At 50.1% G+C, this 15,767-nt stretch overlaps 1 protein-coding gene across 1 annotated transcript in view; it reads left to right on the forward strand.

Annotated features, from left to right (window-relative positions):
* Positions 1 to 15,767, forward strand: part of ACSF3 (acyl-CoA synthetase family member 3) — a 56,126-nt gene that overhangs the window by 19,984 nt on the left and 20,375 nt on the right. The window contains exons 5-6 of the mRNA XM_056862891.1: positions 3,482 to 3,594; positions 14,109 to 14,235. Coding sequence (XP_056718869.1) covers positions 3,482 to 3,594; positions 14,109 to 14,235 — 240 coding nt within the window. The remainder of the gene's footprint in view (positions 1 to 3,481; positions 3,595 to 14,108; positions 14,236 to 15,767) is intronic.

Consider the following 15,767-nt stretch of genomic DNA (forward strand, 5'->3'; position numbering starts at 1 on the left):
GGGTGCGTAGTCTGACTTTGCAGGGGAAGGGTTGCTCTGGTGCCACCCAGTTCCTTGCTTCCTGCCTTCCTCTGGGCTTTACCTGTTTCAGCTGACCCTCCACTCTAGGCATAGGTCTAGGAAGGATGCTGAGCTTAGAAAACATGACCTGCTCTGAGCCAAGCCTGGTGATGGAACCAACGTTGCTGCCTTTCTGTGCGCAGTTGCTGCTTCATCCCACACAAAAGCTGTTCTTTTCTTCAGAATAGCCCAGTTCATCTCCAGGTATCTCTTTCGGGTCAGCTGGCATTATCTGGGCCATCCAAAAGTCTCTTAATTCTCCCCTGCAGACCCGACATATCAGAAAGGGGTTATGCGTGCAGCTAGATTTGAGTCTAGTAGCACCTTCGTGACTAACAAGATTGGGGTGGGGGTATGAGCTTTCAAGAGTCAAAGCTCCCTTTGCCAGACACCTCCCTTCATCAGGGAGCTTTGACTCTCGAAAGCTCATAGCCCCCCCCCCCAATCTTGTTGCTCTGAAAGGTGCTGTTGGCCTCAAATCTACCTGTTCTACTGCAGACCAACACAGCTACTCTCTGAAACTATCTCCATGGAAGGTTATGGGTGGAATTTGCTCCCAGGCACTCTGGCAGACACCTTGCTGTATGTAGCAAAACCCAAGGGCCGCAAGAACAACTGCTGCAGCCAGAACTCTTCAGGACCAGCCCTGGGAGACAGAGAGGCACACTGGCTGGAGCCTTCCCGTTGCCTCTCTGCTGGCTGAGTGTGTTTGAGTCCAGCAGCCGTGGCAATCTCTGAGCGCTCCCAGTGGCAGGGCTCTCGATGGCTGCCTGGTGTTCGGCAGCGCTGCTGCCAAGAGGCTCCCCGGGGGTGAGGATGAAACAGAAAGGAGATGCTGAGGTTGACAAGAGGCAGACAAAAGAGAATAATTAGAACAACCAAAAGCGTCAGGACCGGACAGCTGGCACTGCGGGGTGTGGAGTCAGCCGGCAGAACGAGAGGGCCCAGCACAAAGCCCGTTCTCTGGGAGGCTTATAATTGGCACAGAATCCGCACAGCCGCTGGCTTCTCCCTACTCAGATTTCCAAGCCTTTGGGAGGTGTGGCTTGTGGAGGGGATGGGGGAAGCCTGCCACTCACCCCCGGCCTTCAACCTGGCCAGCAAGTGGATGCCGACCTACCTGTGTACAGGAAGCCTCCGCCATTCTAATGGGGTAGAAGTAGGGCTGGATGTGCAAAGGAATGTGCCCACCAGTCCCCACCCCTTCTGCCACAGTGGCAGGGGGGACTCAGTGGACAGGATACAACTCCCCCCCCCCCCCCCGTTCATGCTTTTGGGAGATTCCTCCACCCCCCCCTCCCGCACCCCGCCCCTGATTTTATTTTTTAGGCCAAGCAAAACACTTTCTTGTTTTGCTGCCTTTGCTGTCTGTAGAGGCATCTGCCTCCCTTCTGGCCGCTCCCCCCTCCATGACATGCCGGCTGGCCCGTTTCCTGTCGCAGGTGAGGTCCCCGGCCCTGGAGCTCTCCAGGTGATGAGATCTGAAGGTACAGGCCAGCCTCGGGTTTGAAAGGAGAGGAGATGAAAGGTTTGCAGATAAGTGTGGTGCTTGTACATGGTTAAAACCCTGCTTAAAATGCTTCTGTTTTCTGCAGCTCTCTCTCTCTCTCTCCCTTGAATCCCCCTGGTGTTGTTACTGTGAAGGGAGATGAATAATTCATGGCCAGCGAATGCCTCACTGGGCCTAATCACCACTCTAATTGGAGGTTTAGATCAGAGGCGGCTAATAGCTCCTGCAGCGGGGACTCCATAGGCTGTTGACAGGGAGAGCGCGGAGAGCCTTATCGTTGGCCTGTTTCAATTCTCCCAGGACACCGCCAGGCAGAACAGCATCCAGGTCCCCTGATACCGAAGGACACAGACCGCAAGGCCAATTAAATTTATCAGCGAAGAACTGACATCTAACTTAAATAGAGGGGGAGGCCAGGGGAGGACTAATAGGGTTGCTTCCTTCTGAGACCGCTGCCTGTCTTGGGCTGCCGGAGCGAAAGGGGGAAAGAGACAGCCGTTTCTCCACAGTTGCGTAGCAAGATGCTGGCCAGGGACAGGAAGCTACCAAGATGGTGGTGGTGGTTTTTTTTTAAAAAAAAAAACTTAGGATTTACTCCCCCCCCCCGCCTTCTCATCTCCTTTCCAAACCTCTGCTGCTGTCACAGGGAGCTGAATCAGACCCTGTTAGCCACGCAGACTTCGTTTTGAAATGTCACTCAAGCCAGAGGAGAAGTCATTGTCTTCGCAGGAAGACTTTAATTGCAGTGTCTGCTGCTGTTCGCTATAATTAACGTTGTCAGCATTTCCCAGCCTTTTATAGACCTCTGCTTTCTGTCAGTTTTGGTTGGGGAGGGGGGAGGCCCTTTCTGGGAGAAGTGTGAGAAGTCAGTTCCCAGCGGGCGCTGCTGTTAGATGTGGGGTTTATTTTGGCAATATAGGAACTGAATTAAAGTACAGGGGACTTCTGATTGTTTCTCTCTCTGTGTGTGGGTGTGGGGGGGAGGATTGTGAAACCTGGGTACAGACCTTCCTTCCCTTTGTAATAATCAAATTGCTGTTGTGTCTTCAGATTACATGTCATAATTTGAAGACACCCTATCATGTGAATCATGCACAGGCATATGGTTCGCTCAGTGAAAAGTGCAAACAGTTGTTTCCCTCTTTGAGATGATGTTTGGGGGGCCCTGGATCGACAGATGAGGCTCTCTCCTCTCTCCAGCCAGTCCCACTTTCACCAGGGATTTGTTGCAAGCGCAGGACCCTGTCTGGCACACCCGTTAATTGTTCCAGGCTATTTCTTTTAGGGGCTGGTAGCATTCTGCACCTCGTCCCAACTCCTACACTAAGATAATTGTGTTAAAAGCATGGTCATTATTTAAATTAAAATATAAGCCATGCAAATACTACACTGTTTCTTTGAATTGTGAAAAGAGTGGTTTTGGTTTTAGCTTTTACAAAAATTGAATTCCACCTTAGGACTTTTTGGGTATAAGCTTTCAAGAGTCATAAGAACATAAGAAAGGCCCAGCTGGATCAGGCCAAGGTCCAACAGTCTGTTCACACAGCAGCCAACCAGGTGCCTCTAGGAAGCCCACAAGCAAGATGACGGCAGCAGCACCATCCTGCCTTTGTTCCACAGCACCCAATATATTCAGCATGCTCCTCTGATCCTGGGGAGAATAGGCATGCAACATGACTAGTAGCCATTTCTACTAGTAGCCATGGATACTCCTCTCTTTTGGTCTCTGAGGTGCTGCTGGACTCAAATCTAGTTGTTCTACTGCAGACCAACATGGCTACCCTCCGAAATTTCCTTATTTCATCCCACTGAGGCAGCCCAAATTCTTCATCTAAGAAGGTCGAATTCTCACCCGTCGCTGTCTGTAGCACTTTATCAGCTGTCACTTTCCTCTGGCTTCCTTTCCCCCAGGGTCGGTAGGGACTCCGCTGCCAGGGGTGAAGGTTCGCATCGCCACTGAGAGCTCGCAGCGGGATGGCCCCACCTACACAGTCCACGCTGAAGGTGATGAGCATGGCACCCAGGTACCACGGTGGTTGGGCCCAGAGGAGATGAGGGAGGGGTAAGGCTAGCAGGGAAGGTGTTGAGGCCTTTGGAGACGTTGACCAAGCTGCCCAGGCAGCCCGTGGTTGGTTTTCCGAATGGACTTGGGCCAGGGGAACCCATCTTGCTTGTGATGATTTGCTACAACCAGAGGAGTCCCCCAGAAGACTAGGAAACCCTAGTCTGATCTGGGCAAGCACTAGCTCTTTCTCAAGACCCATTTAGCACTCCAGAATCCACTGGAAAAGTCAGCCAAAAGTAGTTGTGTGAATTCGTCTCTCTTGCTATCAAAAGGTGGCTTGTGCTAACAGAAATGTATGCATGCATGGACACTTGGCATTCATTTGACTCTCCCTTTGCCCTGTCCAGAGTGCTGAAAAAGCCCCTTGCTCCTGACGTTCCTCAATGCAACTTTTATGGCTCATGATCCCCCATACAACTTGGAAGGAAAACCCCAGAAGCAAAATCATCATCCACCAGACGAGAAGGCCATCGCCTCTCTTTGTGTTGGAGAGTTGCACTCGGCAGCCCGAGAGCTGCCGGGCGAGCGTGGAGCCGGAGGGCGGATGTAATTTGCAAAGCTAGTTTCTGGCAGTGCTAAAGATCAATAATCTCCTTAGCGGGAAGTTTGCTGGCGCTCTCTGTCCCTTCTCCCACTTTGCTTCATTAGAGAGTGCTGAAGCCGCTCTGTGAACCTCAGCACCATCTGCAGCTTCCGTTCTGGCTTCAGCGGCTCCTGGGCTCCTCTCCCGCGTCCTACACTTTTGCCCTCGATAGACTAGAGAGAAGGAGGGAGGCCGCGACAGCAGTTGGGGCTTTGCCCGTTGCTGCTAGCCATTAGTGTTTAAAACTGTATTACAGTTTTATAGCAATCAGGATCTTTATTGTACATATAAAGTAAGAAATTACTGTTGTGCCATTAATTACACCATTCGTTTGGGTTAAATAGTGGAAAGTTTCCCCGCCCCCCAAAACATCCATAGCGTTGGTACAAGCAGTGTGTAAAAATGAAGAATGGGCATTTATATGAGGTACTCATATGGTTGCCCTCACCTGGAGGGCTCAGGTTGGCCCAATCTCATCAGATCATAGAATCATAGAGTTGGAAGGGACCACCAACCCCCTGCACAATGCAGGAAATTCACAACTACCTCCCCCCACACCCTCAGTGACCCCTACTCCATGCCCAGAAGATGGCCAAGATGACCTCCCTCTCATCATCTGCTTGGCAACAGGATGTTCTTAGACAGCCTCCTGTAGAAGAAAGGGGACTAGACAGATTCATGGAGGAGAGGTCTATTAGTGGCCGCTAGCCATGGTGACTAAAGGGAGCCTCCATGACCAGAGGCAGTCAACCTCTGAATACCAGTGCCAGGAGGCAACATCAGGGGAAGGCCTCAGCCTCTATGCCCTGTTCCAGAACCTCTGAAGGAACTGGTAGGTTACAGTGTGAGACAGGATGCTGGACTAGATGGACCCTCACTGGTCTGATCCAACGGGGCTCTTCTGATGTTCTTATGCTTCCCCAACCCTGGTTGGTTCATGGGGCTGCACTTACTTCAATGCATATTTCATAGCAATGTAATTTCCCTGCTAGCGTGGTGTAGGGGTTAAGAGTGGTGGTTTGGAGCGACAGACTATGATCTGGAGAACCAGGTTTGATTTCCCCACTCCTCCACATGAGCGGCAGAGGCTAATCTGGTGAACTGGGTTTGTTTCCCCACTCCTACACACATGAAGCCAGCTGGGTGACCTTGGGCTAGTCACAGCTCTCTCAGCCCCACCTACCTCACAGGGTGTCTGTTGTGGGGAGGGAAAGGGAATGTGATTGTAAGCCAGTTTGATTCTTCCTTAAGTAGTAGAAAAAGTCTGCATATAAAAACCAACTCTTCTTCTCTTTGCTTTGGCACCTGTTTGCCCCTGTGTCTTCTGCTGATGCCCACCCACTCTCACCTTGACAGCATCACATGCAGGAAAGGGTTACTTGCCTCCCACCCCCAAACCCTGGATATTTCGGCTCACTTTGTTCACTGCAATGCATATTTCATAGGCTGTAGCTTCCCAGCTGGCAAGAGCCTGCAAACTCCTGGAGCATAGCGGGTATTGTCTGTCTATTTATTTTAATGTCCCCCACCACCACTACTCTCCCCCCTCTCTTTAAAAAGGAAAGAAAGAAATGCTTGCTTAGATATGAGCGCTAAACTCTAGGCCTTGACAATGGAGCTCTGTCAGCAGATAAAATGGGTTTGTATTTTCACAGCTGTTCAGAATGCCACGTTTCTAACTGGGAGATTTGGAGAATGTGTGGGTTTTTTTGTGCAGCAGGCCTCGAGAGAGAGAGAGAGTGCAGCATGCAACTTGCAAAGTGCCATAACTCAGTTGAAGAGGATGGAGAAGTCTTGTGGTCAATCGCTGTTCCCTCCAGTGAAACAGACCTTGAAAAGTCCCAGAAATTGTTGACGTGACAGAGCTGAGGTGGACCTCTGTAGGCAGCTTCAGGCCTCCACAAGGTCTGGGCTCCCGGGCTATGCTTAAGAGCTTTCCAGAACTGGGCTCGGCTTGATTTGAGTCCAGTGGCATCTTAGAGCTCAGAAAAAAGGCTGCTGCCCAGGCGCACGCTGGGTGATCTTGCAGAGCCCCATGGGATGGCTGCGCAAGGAAAACTGTTCACTAATGCCAATTTGAGTACATTTGAATTACCTTTAGCATAATTTGTTCCATCTCTGCTGGCTGTTAGGGGGGACACAGAGCCCAGCGGGTCCCTGAAACGTTAAGCACAGTCATCTGGAGTCCTGTTCGGGCCTCTGGGTCTCCCCACATTCCCTCGATCATTTCCCACAGTGTGCAGATCCTCTTAGAACATAAGAAAGGCCCTGCTGGATCAGACCAATGTTCATCAAGTCCATCAGTCTGTTCACACAGTGGCCAACTGGATGCCTATAGGAAGCCCACAAACAAGACGACTGCGGCAGCATTGTCCTGCCTGTGTTCCACTGCACTTCATATAATAGGCATACTCCTCTGATCCTGGAGAAAACAGGTTTGCATCATGACTAGTAGCCATTTTGACTAGTAGCCATTGGATAGCCCTCCTCCATGAACATGTCCACTCCCCTCTTAAAGCCTTCCAAGTTGGCAGCCATAATCACATCCTGGGGTAGGGAGTTCCGCAATTCTTCTGGTTGCACCATGGTGAAATGTTCTTCACAATTCCAAACAATGAGCCTCATCCCTCAGCCTTTCATGAGGAAGCTCCTTTGATTTTGAATCCTGCCCCTCCCCTCTAAACCTTCATAAAAAACCACCAGCAACGTCCACTTCACACAAGTTCAGCATCTTTTGAGGCGGAGACCCTTCCTGGTTACCCTGCCAATAGGTCAGGTTTTGTTGAGGGTCTGGAGTTCTGGACAGCCCGTAGCATTTTCTTGATGTGCCAAGATGCAGCTCGAAGAGCTTAGTGTGAGTTGGATTAAATATTTAACAAGGTGAGTGTGTGTGTGGGAAACGTGTTTCCCTTCCTGTAGGGAACTGGTTAGAGTAGCAAAGCAGGACCCCCCCCCCCCGCCAATGAAATGCAGCCATTTTCTGCCTTCCTCAGCACCCAGCGGTCCCCTGCAGGAATTCAGGTGGGAGGGGCAGAGTTCTGTTTTGGAGTCAATGGCTGGAACGTCCAAAGGAGGGAGCTTTTTCTGTGGGATGTTTTGTTTTGTGGTTGCACAGCAGATTGTAATATCATTTGCAGACTGGAAGAAGAGGAAGAGTTGGTTTTTATATGCCGACTTTCTTTACCAATTAAGGGAGACTCAAACCGGCTTACAATCACCTTCCCTTCCCCTCCCCACAACAGACACCCTGTGAGGTAGGTGGGGCTGGGAGAACTCTAAGAGAGCTGTGACTAGCCCAAGGTCACCCAGCTGGCTTCGTGTGGAGGAGTGGGGAAACAAATCCAGTTCACCAGATTAGCCTCCGCTGCTCACGTGGAGGAGAGGGAAAACAAACCTGGTTCTCCAGATCAGAGTTGGCTTCTCCAAACCACCGCTCTTAACCACTACACCATGCTGGCTCTCTACACCAGTGCAGCTTGATTGTAGAAACATGCTCGTGTTTCAATTCCCAGCATGACAGTTCCCTTTCTGACTTCTCTGTTTAAGGCATACCTGCAAATCAGAATTTGTTCCATTTTTAAAACGGAATAGACAGTGGTTTAAGTCATGCTCGAGAATTTGTGGGTCATCACAACACTGCCCGACAGCCCTTCCTTTGGGAATGCTCTATTCAAAGTCAATGTGTTCAGTTCCATAAGGGTTCCAAAACAGAAAGTTTAAGATTCCTATTTTGGTCTAATTTTGCAGCAGGTTGTTTAACTACTGTGCTGCCAATATTGTGCCTGTCCGAATAAATGACTGGTTTCTTAACGATTTACAAACTGGGCCCGCTGTTTAGAATTTCTTTCTCTCCCTCCCCTTCCTTCTCTCGCTTCCTTTCTCCCTTCATTTTCAAATGTGAAACCTTCCAAAATGAAAAAAAAGTGAATTGATCGCATTATTCCCATCCTTTATGAAAAGTTACCGTTGCAAAGCCAGATGTGAAATGTGGCTTTTGCAGATTACAGTCTGGGCTTTTGGGTGACTTTTTATTTTTACTTTTTTTTGCTCGGAGTTGTCTCCCCAAGGAGCCGAAATCTGCCTTCTCTCCAGCAGGAGGGGACCGGCGCTGCCTCGCAGTTGCCTTCTCCAGCCTGCTTCAGGACACGCAGCGCGTAGCAGAGATAATGCCACTTGTGCGAGAAGGGAGCTTATGGGGGAAATTTTTAATTACAAATGGGTACGTGAGACCAGGTTGCCTAGGAGATCGGTGATGTGCCACTGTGCGTTTTACTACTAGCAAATCTGCCTGAATAGGCGGCGATTAAAAGTTTATTGCTACCTGATGCCCGATTGGAAGCCTTATGCAAAATGGGCCCCTGACTCTCAGCCCACAGGCCCACTCCTCCCAAAGCCACGGCAACTGGCAGGATGTATTTGGCCCAACAGGACCAGGGCCTCTGGACACAGATCAGGAGGTGTGTGCGGGGAGGGGGGAGGGCTCATTCTTGGTGGGAACTGGCAGATGGATGGTTGTACTGCTGAGATTTCTGGTGGCTTCCCATAATTGCAGACAGAGTCCTCTAAGAACCAAGGGGAGGGGCCATGGCTCAGAGGCAGAGCATCTGCTTGACATGCAGAGGGTCCCAGGTTCAGTCCCCGGCATCTCCAGTTAAAGGGACCAGGCAAGTAGGTGATGTGAAAGACCTCTGCCTGAGACCCTGGAGAGCCGCTGCCGGTCTGAGTAGACAATACTGACTTCGATGAACCAAGGGTCCGATTCAGTAGAAGGCAGCTTCATGTGTTCATGTGTTTAACTTCTCCTGGACAGTTTCAGAGGGTAGCCATGTTAGTTTGCAGTAGAAGAGCTAGATTCAAGCCCAGGAGTAACTTAGAGACCAACAAGAATGCTGGGGGATGAGCTTTCAGGAGTCAAAGCTCTGATGAAGGGAGCTTTGACAAACATAAGAACAGCCCTGCTGGACCAGACCAGTAGTTCATCTAGTCCAGCACCTTGTCTCACACAGTGGCCAACCAGTTGGTCTGGAGATTCAACGACAGAACATAGAGGCCGAGGCCTTCCGCTGATGTTGCCTCCTGGAACTGGTAATCAGAGGTTGACTGAACATGGAGGTTCCCTTCAGTTACCATGGCTAGTAGCCACTGTTAGACCTCTCCTCCATGAATCTGTCTAGTTCCCTTTTAAAGCCATGTATGAAGAGGAGAAGACTGAGAGGTGACATGATAACCATCTTCAAGTACTTGAAGGGCTGTCATATAGAGGATGGTGCTGAGTTGTTTTCTATTGCCCCAGAAGGTCGGACCAGAACCAACAGGGTGAAATTAAATCAAATGAGTTTCTGTCTAGACATTAGGATGAATTTTCTGACAGTTAGAGCAGTTCCTCACTGGACCAGGCTTCCTTGGGAGGTGGTAAGCTCATCTTCCCTGGAGGTTTTTAAGCAGAGGCTAGATGGCCGTCTGTCAGCAATGCTGACTCTATGACCTTAGACAGATGATGAGAGGGAGGACATCTTGGGCATCTTCTGGACATGGAGTAGGGGTCACTGGGGGTGTGGGGGGGAGGTAGTTGTGATTTTCCTGCATTGTGCAAGGGGTTGGACTAGATGACCCTGCTGGTCCCTTTCAACTCTATGATTCTGTGATTCTAGGGACTCAAATCTAGCTGTTCTCCCAGGCAATACTCCTTTTCTGTCCCAATTTCAAAAGTAAGTCTATGTTGTTGTTTTTTCAAATCGCCAAATTTAGACTGGTGGGGAGCAGAATGGGTTCTTGCACTTTGCCCTTGATTAATCCTTGGCAAGGGGCGATGTCATAACTGTCCTTTGGTCAAGATGGATTGCTTTGGTGGTGTTGGCATGTTGTGTAATGTGGTGTGTCAGATGCTGCATGGCCAGCATCACGTGGCACTAGAATACCAGGATGGGGCCTGAGACGAAGGAAACCCTGCTGTTCTTTCGCTCTGATTAAAAATTGTTTATTCAGATTCTGATTTTTGTCAAGCAAATGGATTAATAAAGGACTCATTTATGCAGACAGCATGGGCATGCATGATTTTCTCCTGCTTAATGCACCCCACCCGCCCGCCTGCCTGCCCACCCCCCACAAAGAAGAACCTTCCCAGTTTTCCTTAAGTACTTTGATTCAGGTAATCATTTAATTGCAAATATAAACCAGCAGTGCAAACCCTTTGCATTTTTAACCAGTGCCAGGCGGAGATGATGGCGGGAGAGGGAATACGCCATGATGGAAATGCTTCTTTAAAATTTAAATTTTATTGCTTTTTCTGTGCTCTGCCGCTGGTGATCTCGGAGCGCACAGCTGGCCTGTTTACAACGCGTCCCACTAGAAAAATTAGCCACATTTGTACTTTTGCTGCCTTTGCTTGCTCTTTGCAGGGATGCTGATGTCCGTGCGCAGCGCCCGCATTCAACTCTCTTGTGCAAGGGCACAATCTGGCAGGAGCTGCTCCCACACCAGGCACAGGAGGGAGAGTTGAACGAGTCCCCATAATGCTGGGCGGTTCTTGTGCCATGCTCATTGATTTCATCGCACAGGCGATGTGCACTTTTGAGTTGTGCTTGGCATGGCTTTTTTTGCCCAAGGGCTCTCCACCCCTGTCTCCATTGTGTTGAAAGGGATCTGAATTCTGTGCTTCTCCCATGCTGTCTAGAGAGCTCTCTTCTGACAATCGATGCCATCTCCAGGGCAGCAGACCCCTGAAATCAGGATTCTTGAGAGGACCAGAGAGGTGTAAATATAGTACTGGGACTGCTGGTTTGGATCAGACCAGTCCAGTGGAGCCAGCCCACCAGGTGCCTTTGGGAGGTCACTGAACAGGACGCAAGTTGGTGGTCTTCCCCTGACAATGATCTCCAACATCTGGTATCCAGCAGGTTCCAATGAGCTCTCACGGGCAGTGGAGAAAGTAGCACCAGTCCTCACAAGCCCAGAATATCCTGAGTCCCACGAGAGTCTCCCTTCCCTAACCCTGGTTTCCTTCTTGTTACAGCAGACCCCCATAGTTCTGGCACCACCAGAGCAGACTTCACCATTTACATTTTCAGTATGAATTGTGGAAATGTGATTGCCCAACCCAGTAGCGAAAGAGACGGCTGATGCTTGTTTCAACGGCAGCACTGCATGGTCTGTTTTTCCATGGCTTTGTTCCATGCTGCTGCTCTGAAGTTCAAAGGTCAGCCGCCGCATGGGTGAGGCCATCTTTATCATAAAATCCTTGTCAATGAACTGTGTGGTTGGCCAGGCCCATGTGGTGAACCTCCAAACCTTAGAACTGCACCACAGAATCCCTGGGCAATGGCCTTTAAAGTTAGACTCCACTGTTCTGCATGCTCAGGTGGCCAATGGAAGGGCCTGTGATCCAAGACCACCACTCTTGTAAGTCATACTAATGTGGTCCTGAGGCAAAGCCCAGTCAGTAGGTACGCAAGGATGGCCCTGCTGGGTGAGACAGAAAGTCCGTCTCCTAGCTGGCCAGGCAGATGTTCCCAAGCACTTCTCTTTCTTGCGGTCCAGTTCACATGAACACATGAAGCTGCCTTCTACTGAATCAGACCCTTGGTCCATTGAAGTCAGTATTGTCTACTCAGACTGGCAGCGGCTCTCCAGGGTCTCAAGGTAGAGGTCTTTCACATCACCTACTTACCTAGTTCCTTTAACTGGAGACGCTGGGGATTGAACTTAGGACCTTCTGCATGTCAAGCAGATGCTCTACCACTGAGCCACAGCCCCTGCCATTAATGTCCATCACCAGTTCCTCTTCTGTAGTTCATTGAGGACAGCAGGCTGAAACGTCCAGTTATCCTGGAAATCCATGAACTGGTGAGCATTCGAGAAAGGGGGTTGGTTGGTTCTTACTTCTTTTGCAAGCTACCTTGGCCGCCTGCTAATAGAGAGGTAAATTCGAAGCATTGAAAATATGCATTTTATAATCACCCGGATTTATTCCTTCAGAGAGTTTATTACAACCTTTTTATTTTCATGCGTGGCAAATGTAATCTTATCTGGCTGCGCCGGCTGGCCCAGCTCAGCTTGCTGAATCCGTTTTTGCGGCAGAAAGCGATCAAACGGCAGCCCTTCCAGGGCACGCCGTGTCTGCATGTTAAAGTTGCTTGAACGCATTAAAGCAGCTGAAACGTGCATTAAAATATGGCACTTGGAGAATAGGATATCTATGCAATTAGCCATCTGATGCTTTCAACAGCTGCTTGTAAGTTAGATCCGGTGTATCAACAAAAGGATACCTTGGAGATTTTGCAGAGGAGAGGAGCTCAGGAGGAGCTGGCTACAGTGGAGCCCTGCCCACCCCCAAAACCCATCAAGAAAAAGGAGCAGCCATCAGGTTTGGGGGCGTGCAGTAGGCAAGTCTGCCAGTGCGCCCTTTGAACTCTCTGTTTTGCTCTCTCCACACCTTCAGCTATCAAGCTGAGACCACTGAGCTGGCCCGCATGTTCCCCGGGCACTGGGGAGCACAGCTACCGACACCGCAATTTCAGGAAGCAAAATCCTATTAAGATAACGTCACGGGCTTTCTGTTTTACTGTTTGCAAGCCAGCCGTGGTATCGTGAAATAGCACAACAGGGATGTGCCTGCTGCCAAGGAGCCACGCTCTAGATAAGACGGGGTTGTTGAGCTTCTGCCAGAGCTGGAGCCAAGGCGACAAGGAATTTGGAGCCCGTCCAACCTTTGATTCACACAAGCAGGAGCTCACTCTCAGCGGCGGGAACACTGTCTTCCCCCCCCCCCTGCTTGGCAGTTTGTGCTGCTGCCACCTTTCCAGGGTGGAGCGTGACATGAAAGAAGGGAGACGGGTCACGTCGCTGTGATCACGGCAGGGTGGGAGAGAGAGGGAGAGAGCACATTCCCCAGATGCATGCATTTACATGCATTTTACATGCATTTCTATCCTGCTTTTCTCCCTGGTTTGGACTGAAAGCGGCTTTTAGAACATCGTTCTCCCCTCCTCCATTTCCCCACAACAGCAGCCCTGTGAGGTAGGCCGGGGTGAGAGTTTGTACTGGGCCCAAGGTCACTCATTGAGCTTCCATGGTAGAAGTGGGGATTTGAACTCGGATCGTCCGGGGTCCTAGTCTAACTCTATCCACTGCATCGCGCTGGCCTTCTCAAATGGGCAGGACGTGGGCTGAAAAGGCATCATGAGGGCACCTGTGCATGGGCCACCTTTCTGCCAGCACCTGGATCAGACGTCTGGGAATGGTCTGATCCAGAGCCTGGCCTGCCAGCTGCCTATCCTGTCTCTGGTCGTGCCCAGCAGGCTGGGTCTGAGAACAAGGCCCGGCCCGTCTTGGTCGATGGGTAGGGTTGCCAACCTCCAGGTAATAGCAAAAGATCTCACGCTATTACAACTGATCTCCAGCTGATAGAGATCAGTTCCCCTGCAGAAAATGGCTGCTTTGGTTATTGGACTCTATGGCATTTAGGTCCCTCCCCTCCCAAACCCCGCCCTCCTCAGGCTCCGCCCCAGAAATCTCCCACCGATAGCGAAGAGGGACCTGGCAACCCTATCGATGGGTCTGTGTCCAGTCTTGGTGTTCTGAGCCTTGTGCTTCTCCCAGAAAGCAGCCAAGGAAATGAGAAAGAACTTTCTAACAGAACGGTTCCTCAGTGGAACAGGCTTCCTCAGGAGGTGGTGGGCTCTCCTTCCCTGGAGGTTTTTAAGAGAGGGCTAGATGGCCATCTGTCAGCAGTGCTGATTCTATGAACTTAGGCAGATGATGAGAGGGAGGGTATCTTGGCCATCTTCTGGGTTGGCGATCAGGACGCTGTTGCTCATCCCACTGGGCGGTGCTGGGGCTAGCTGTCCTGGGGTTGGGTGCAAACAGAGTACGAGGCCTCTCTGTTTCCGCAGGTGACCCCGGGTTTGGAAGGCAAAGAAGGGGAGCTGTTTGTGAAGGGGCCTACTGTGTTTCGGGAATACTGGAACAGACCGAAAGAGACCAGAGACGCCTTTACTCCGGATGGCTGGTTCAAAACAGGTACTGTGTTTCAGGGTCTTTGAGTGGGCCTCTGAGAAGATTTTGTTCCACCCTGGATGGGTCAATTGCTCCAGGCTGCAAGGAGGCCATCTTCCCCAGCCTTTGTGGCTGGAAACTAGGGCAGCTCTTTTGCCTGGCTGCAACGTGGGCGATGGTTGCTAATGCAGAGCAATTTGAACTTGCCTACTCTGTATGCGCCGAGGGCCCTTGTTTTCTCAACGCCTCTGTCAAATCATCTTAAACCACATTCAGCAGACGCTCAAAGTTGCTAGTCCACAATGAGCAGGGCTCTGCAGAGGCAGCGTATAAATGCCCTGCATAAACCATTTAAGCTGGGACTTGAACTCGTGCCCAGCTAGACCCTGTAAAATATCTATGTGTAAAATAATCTATGTGTAGCACATTTGCCCTGTATTTTTTTTAAAAAAAACACTGATATCTCTAGAGACCTGCATTCTTAGTTTGGCACAGTACCTTTAGTCTTTTGGTAGCAAAATAAGCTCATCTGCCTAGTTAGGTGGGATGCAGTGACCAACTCTGTCCCCCACCCAGGGTTTTGCTCCAGGGTGCCTCCTCTTCATATTGCTTTCTACCTGATCCAAGTCCTTCAGCAAGGAAGAGAGCCACTGTGGCTGAGCGGCTGAGAAACTGAACTGCCGGTTCAAATCTCAGCTGGCCCTGAACTCACTTGGTGGCTTTGAGCCGATTGCTTCTTCCATCTGAGACATTGTACTTGTTGGGGGCACATTAGACTACCTTACAGGGTCGTTTTAAGGGCGACAGTGGGATAACGTGTGAACGCATCAGAAGCTTTCCGGTGTGATGTACACGTGAGTGAAATGGGTGAAGAGTCCAATGCTCCAAATTGACTTCCTGATGAGCTCTCAGTAGCCTCTTATATGTGTGTTCTGAATGGGTTTTTTTAGTTCAGCAAAAACAGATCCTGCGCTTGGGCAGGACTTGCAATGGGCGTGATCCTTGGGCGAGTGGCAAGATTTTGTAGCTTGATAGCAGCGGATGAGGCAGAGATGGGGACCATCAGGATTTTTTTTTGAAGATTTTTTTTTGGGGGGGGTCGACCCTCCTGATGAATATTTCAGATACAAAGGAATAGCATGCATTAATTATTGTAAAGAGATGTCTTTAGGAGAAAATGATTTTGAAATTTGGTTTAATTTCATTGTAATGCACTGCAAACAGGAAGGGAGTATGTGTGTTTAATTGGCTCTCGGGGGTACGGCCTGGAAGATGGCATGCCTTTGTCACAGACCATTAGCGATACAGACTGCATAATGAGAAACTACAATCAGCTCACAGCTGCTGGCTCCTACGGGGAGAGAATGATATTAAATGGAAATCAGTATAAATTAAACTTAACCCTTTCGCTGGCCAAATTTAACTTCCAAGCTAGAAATGCCGCGGTGGAGGTTTGTGGGGGGGGGAGCAGATTAGAGGCAAGTCGGAGATTTCTGTCACTGGCATTCTGGCTTCATCCTTAGTCTTGCTTGACAGTGACCTGGGGTGTGGAGGTG

Source organism: Euleptes europaea, chromosome 17 (assembly GCF_029931775.1).
Source record: "Euleptes europaea isolate rEulEur1 chromosome 17, rEulEur1.hap1, whole genome shotgun sequence".
Taxonomy (NCBI): Eukaryota; Metazoa; Chordata; class Lepidosauria; order Squamata; family Sphaerodactylidae; genus Euleptes; species Euleptes europaea.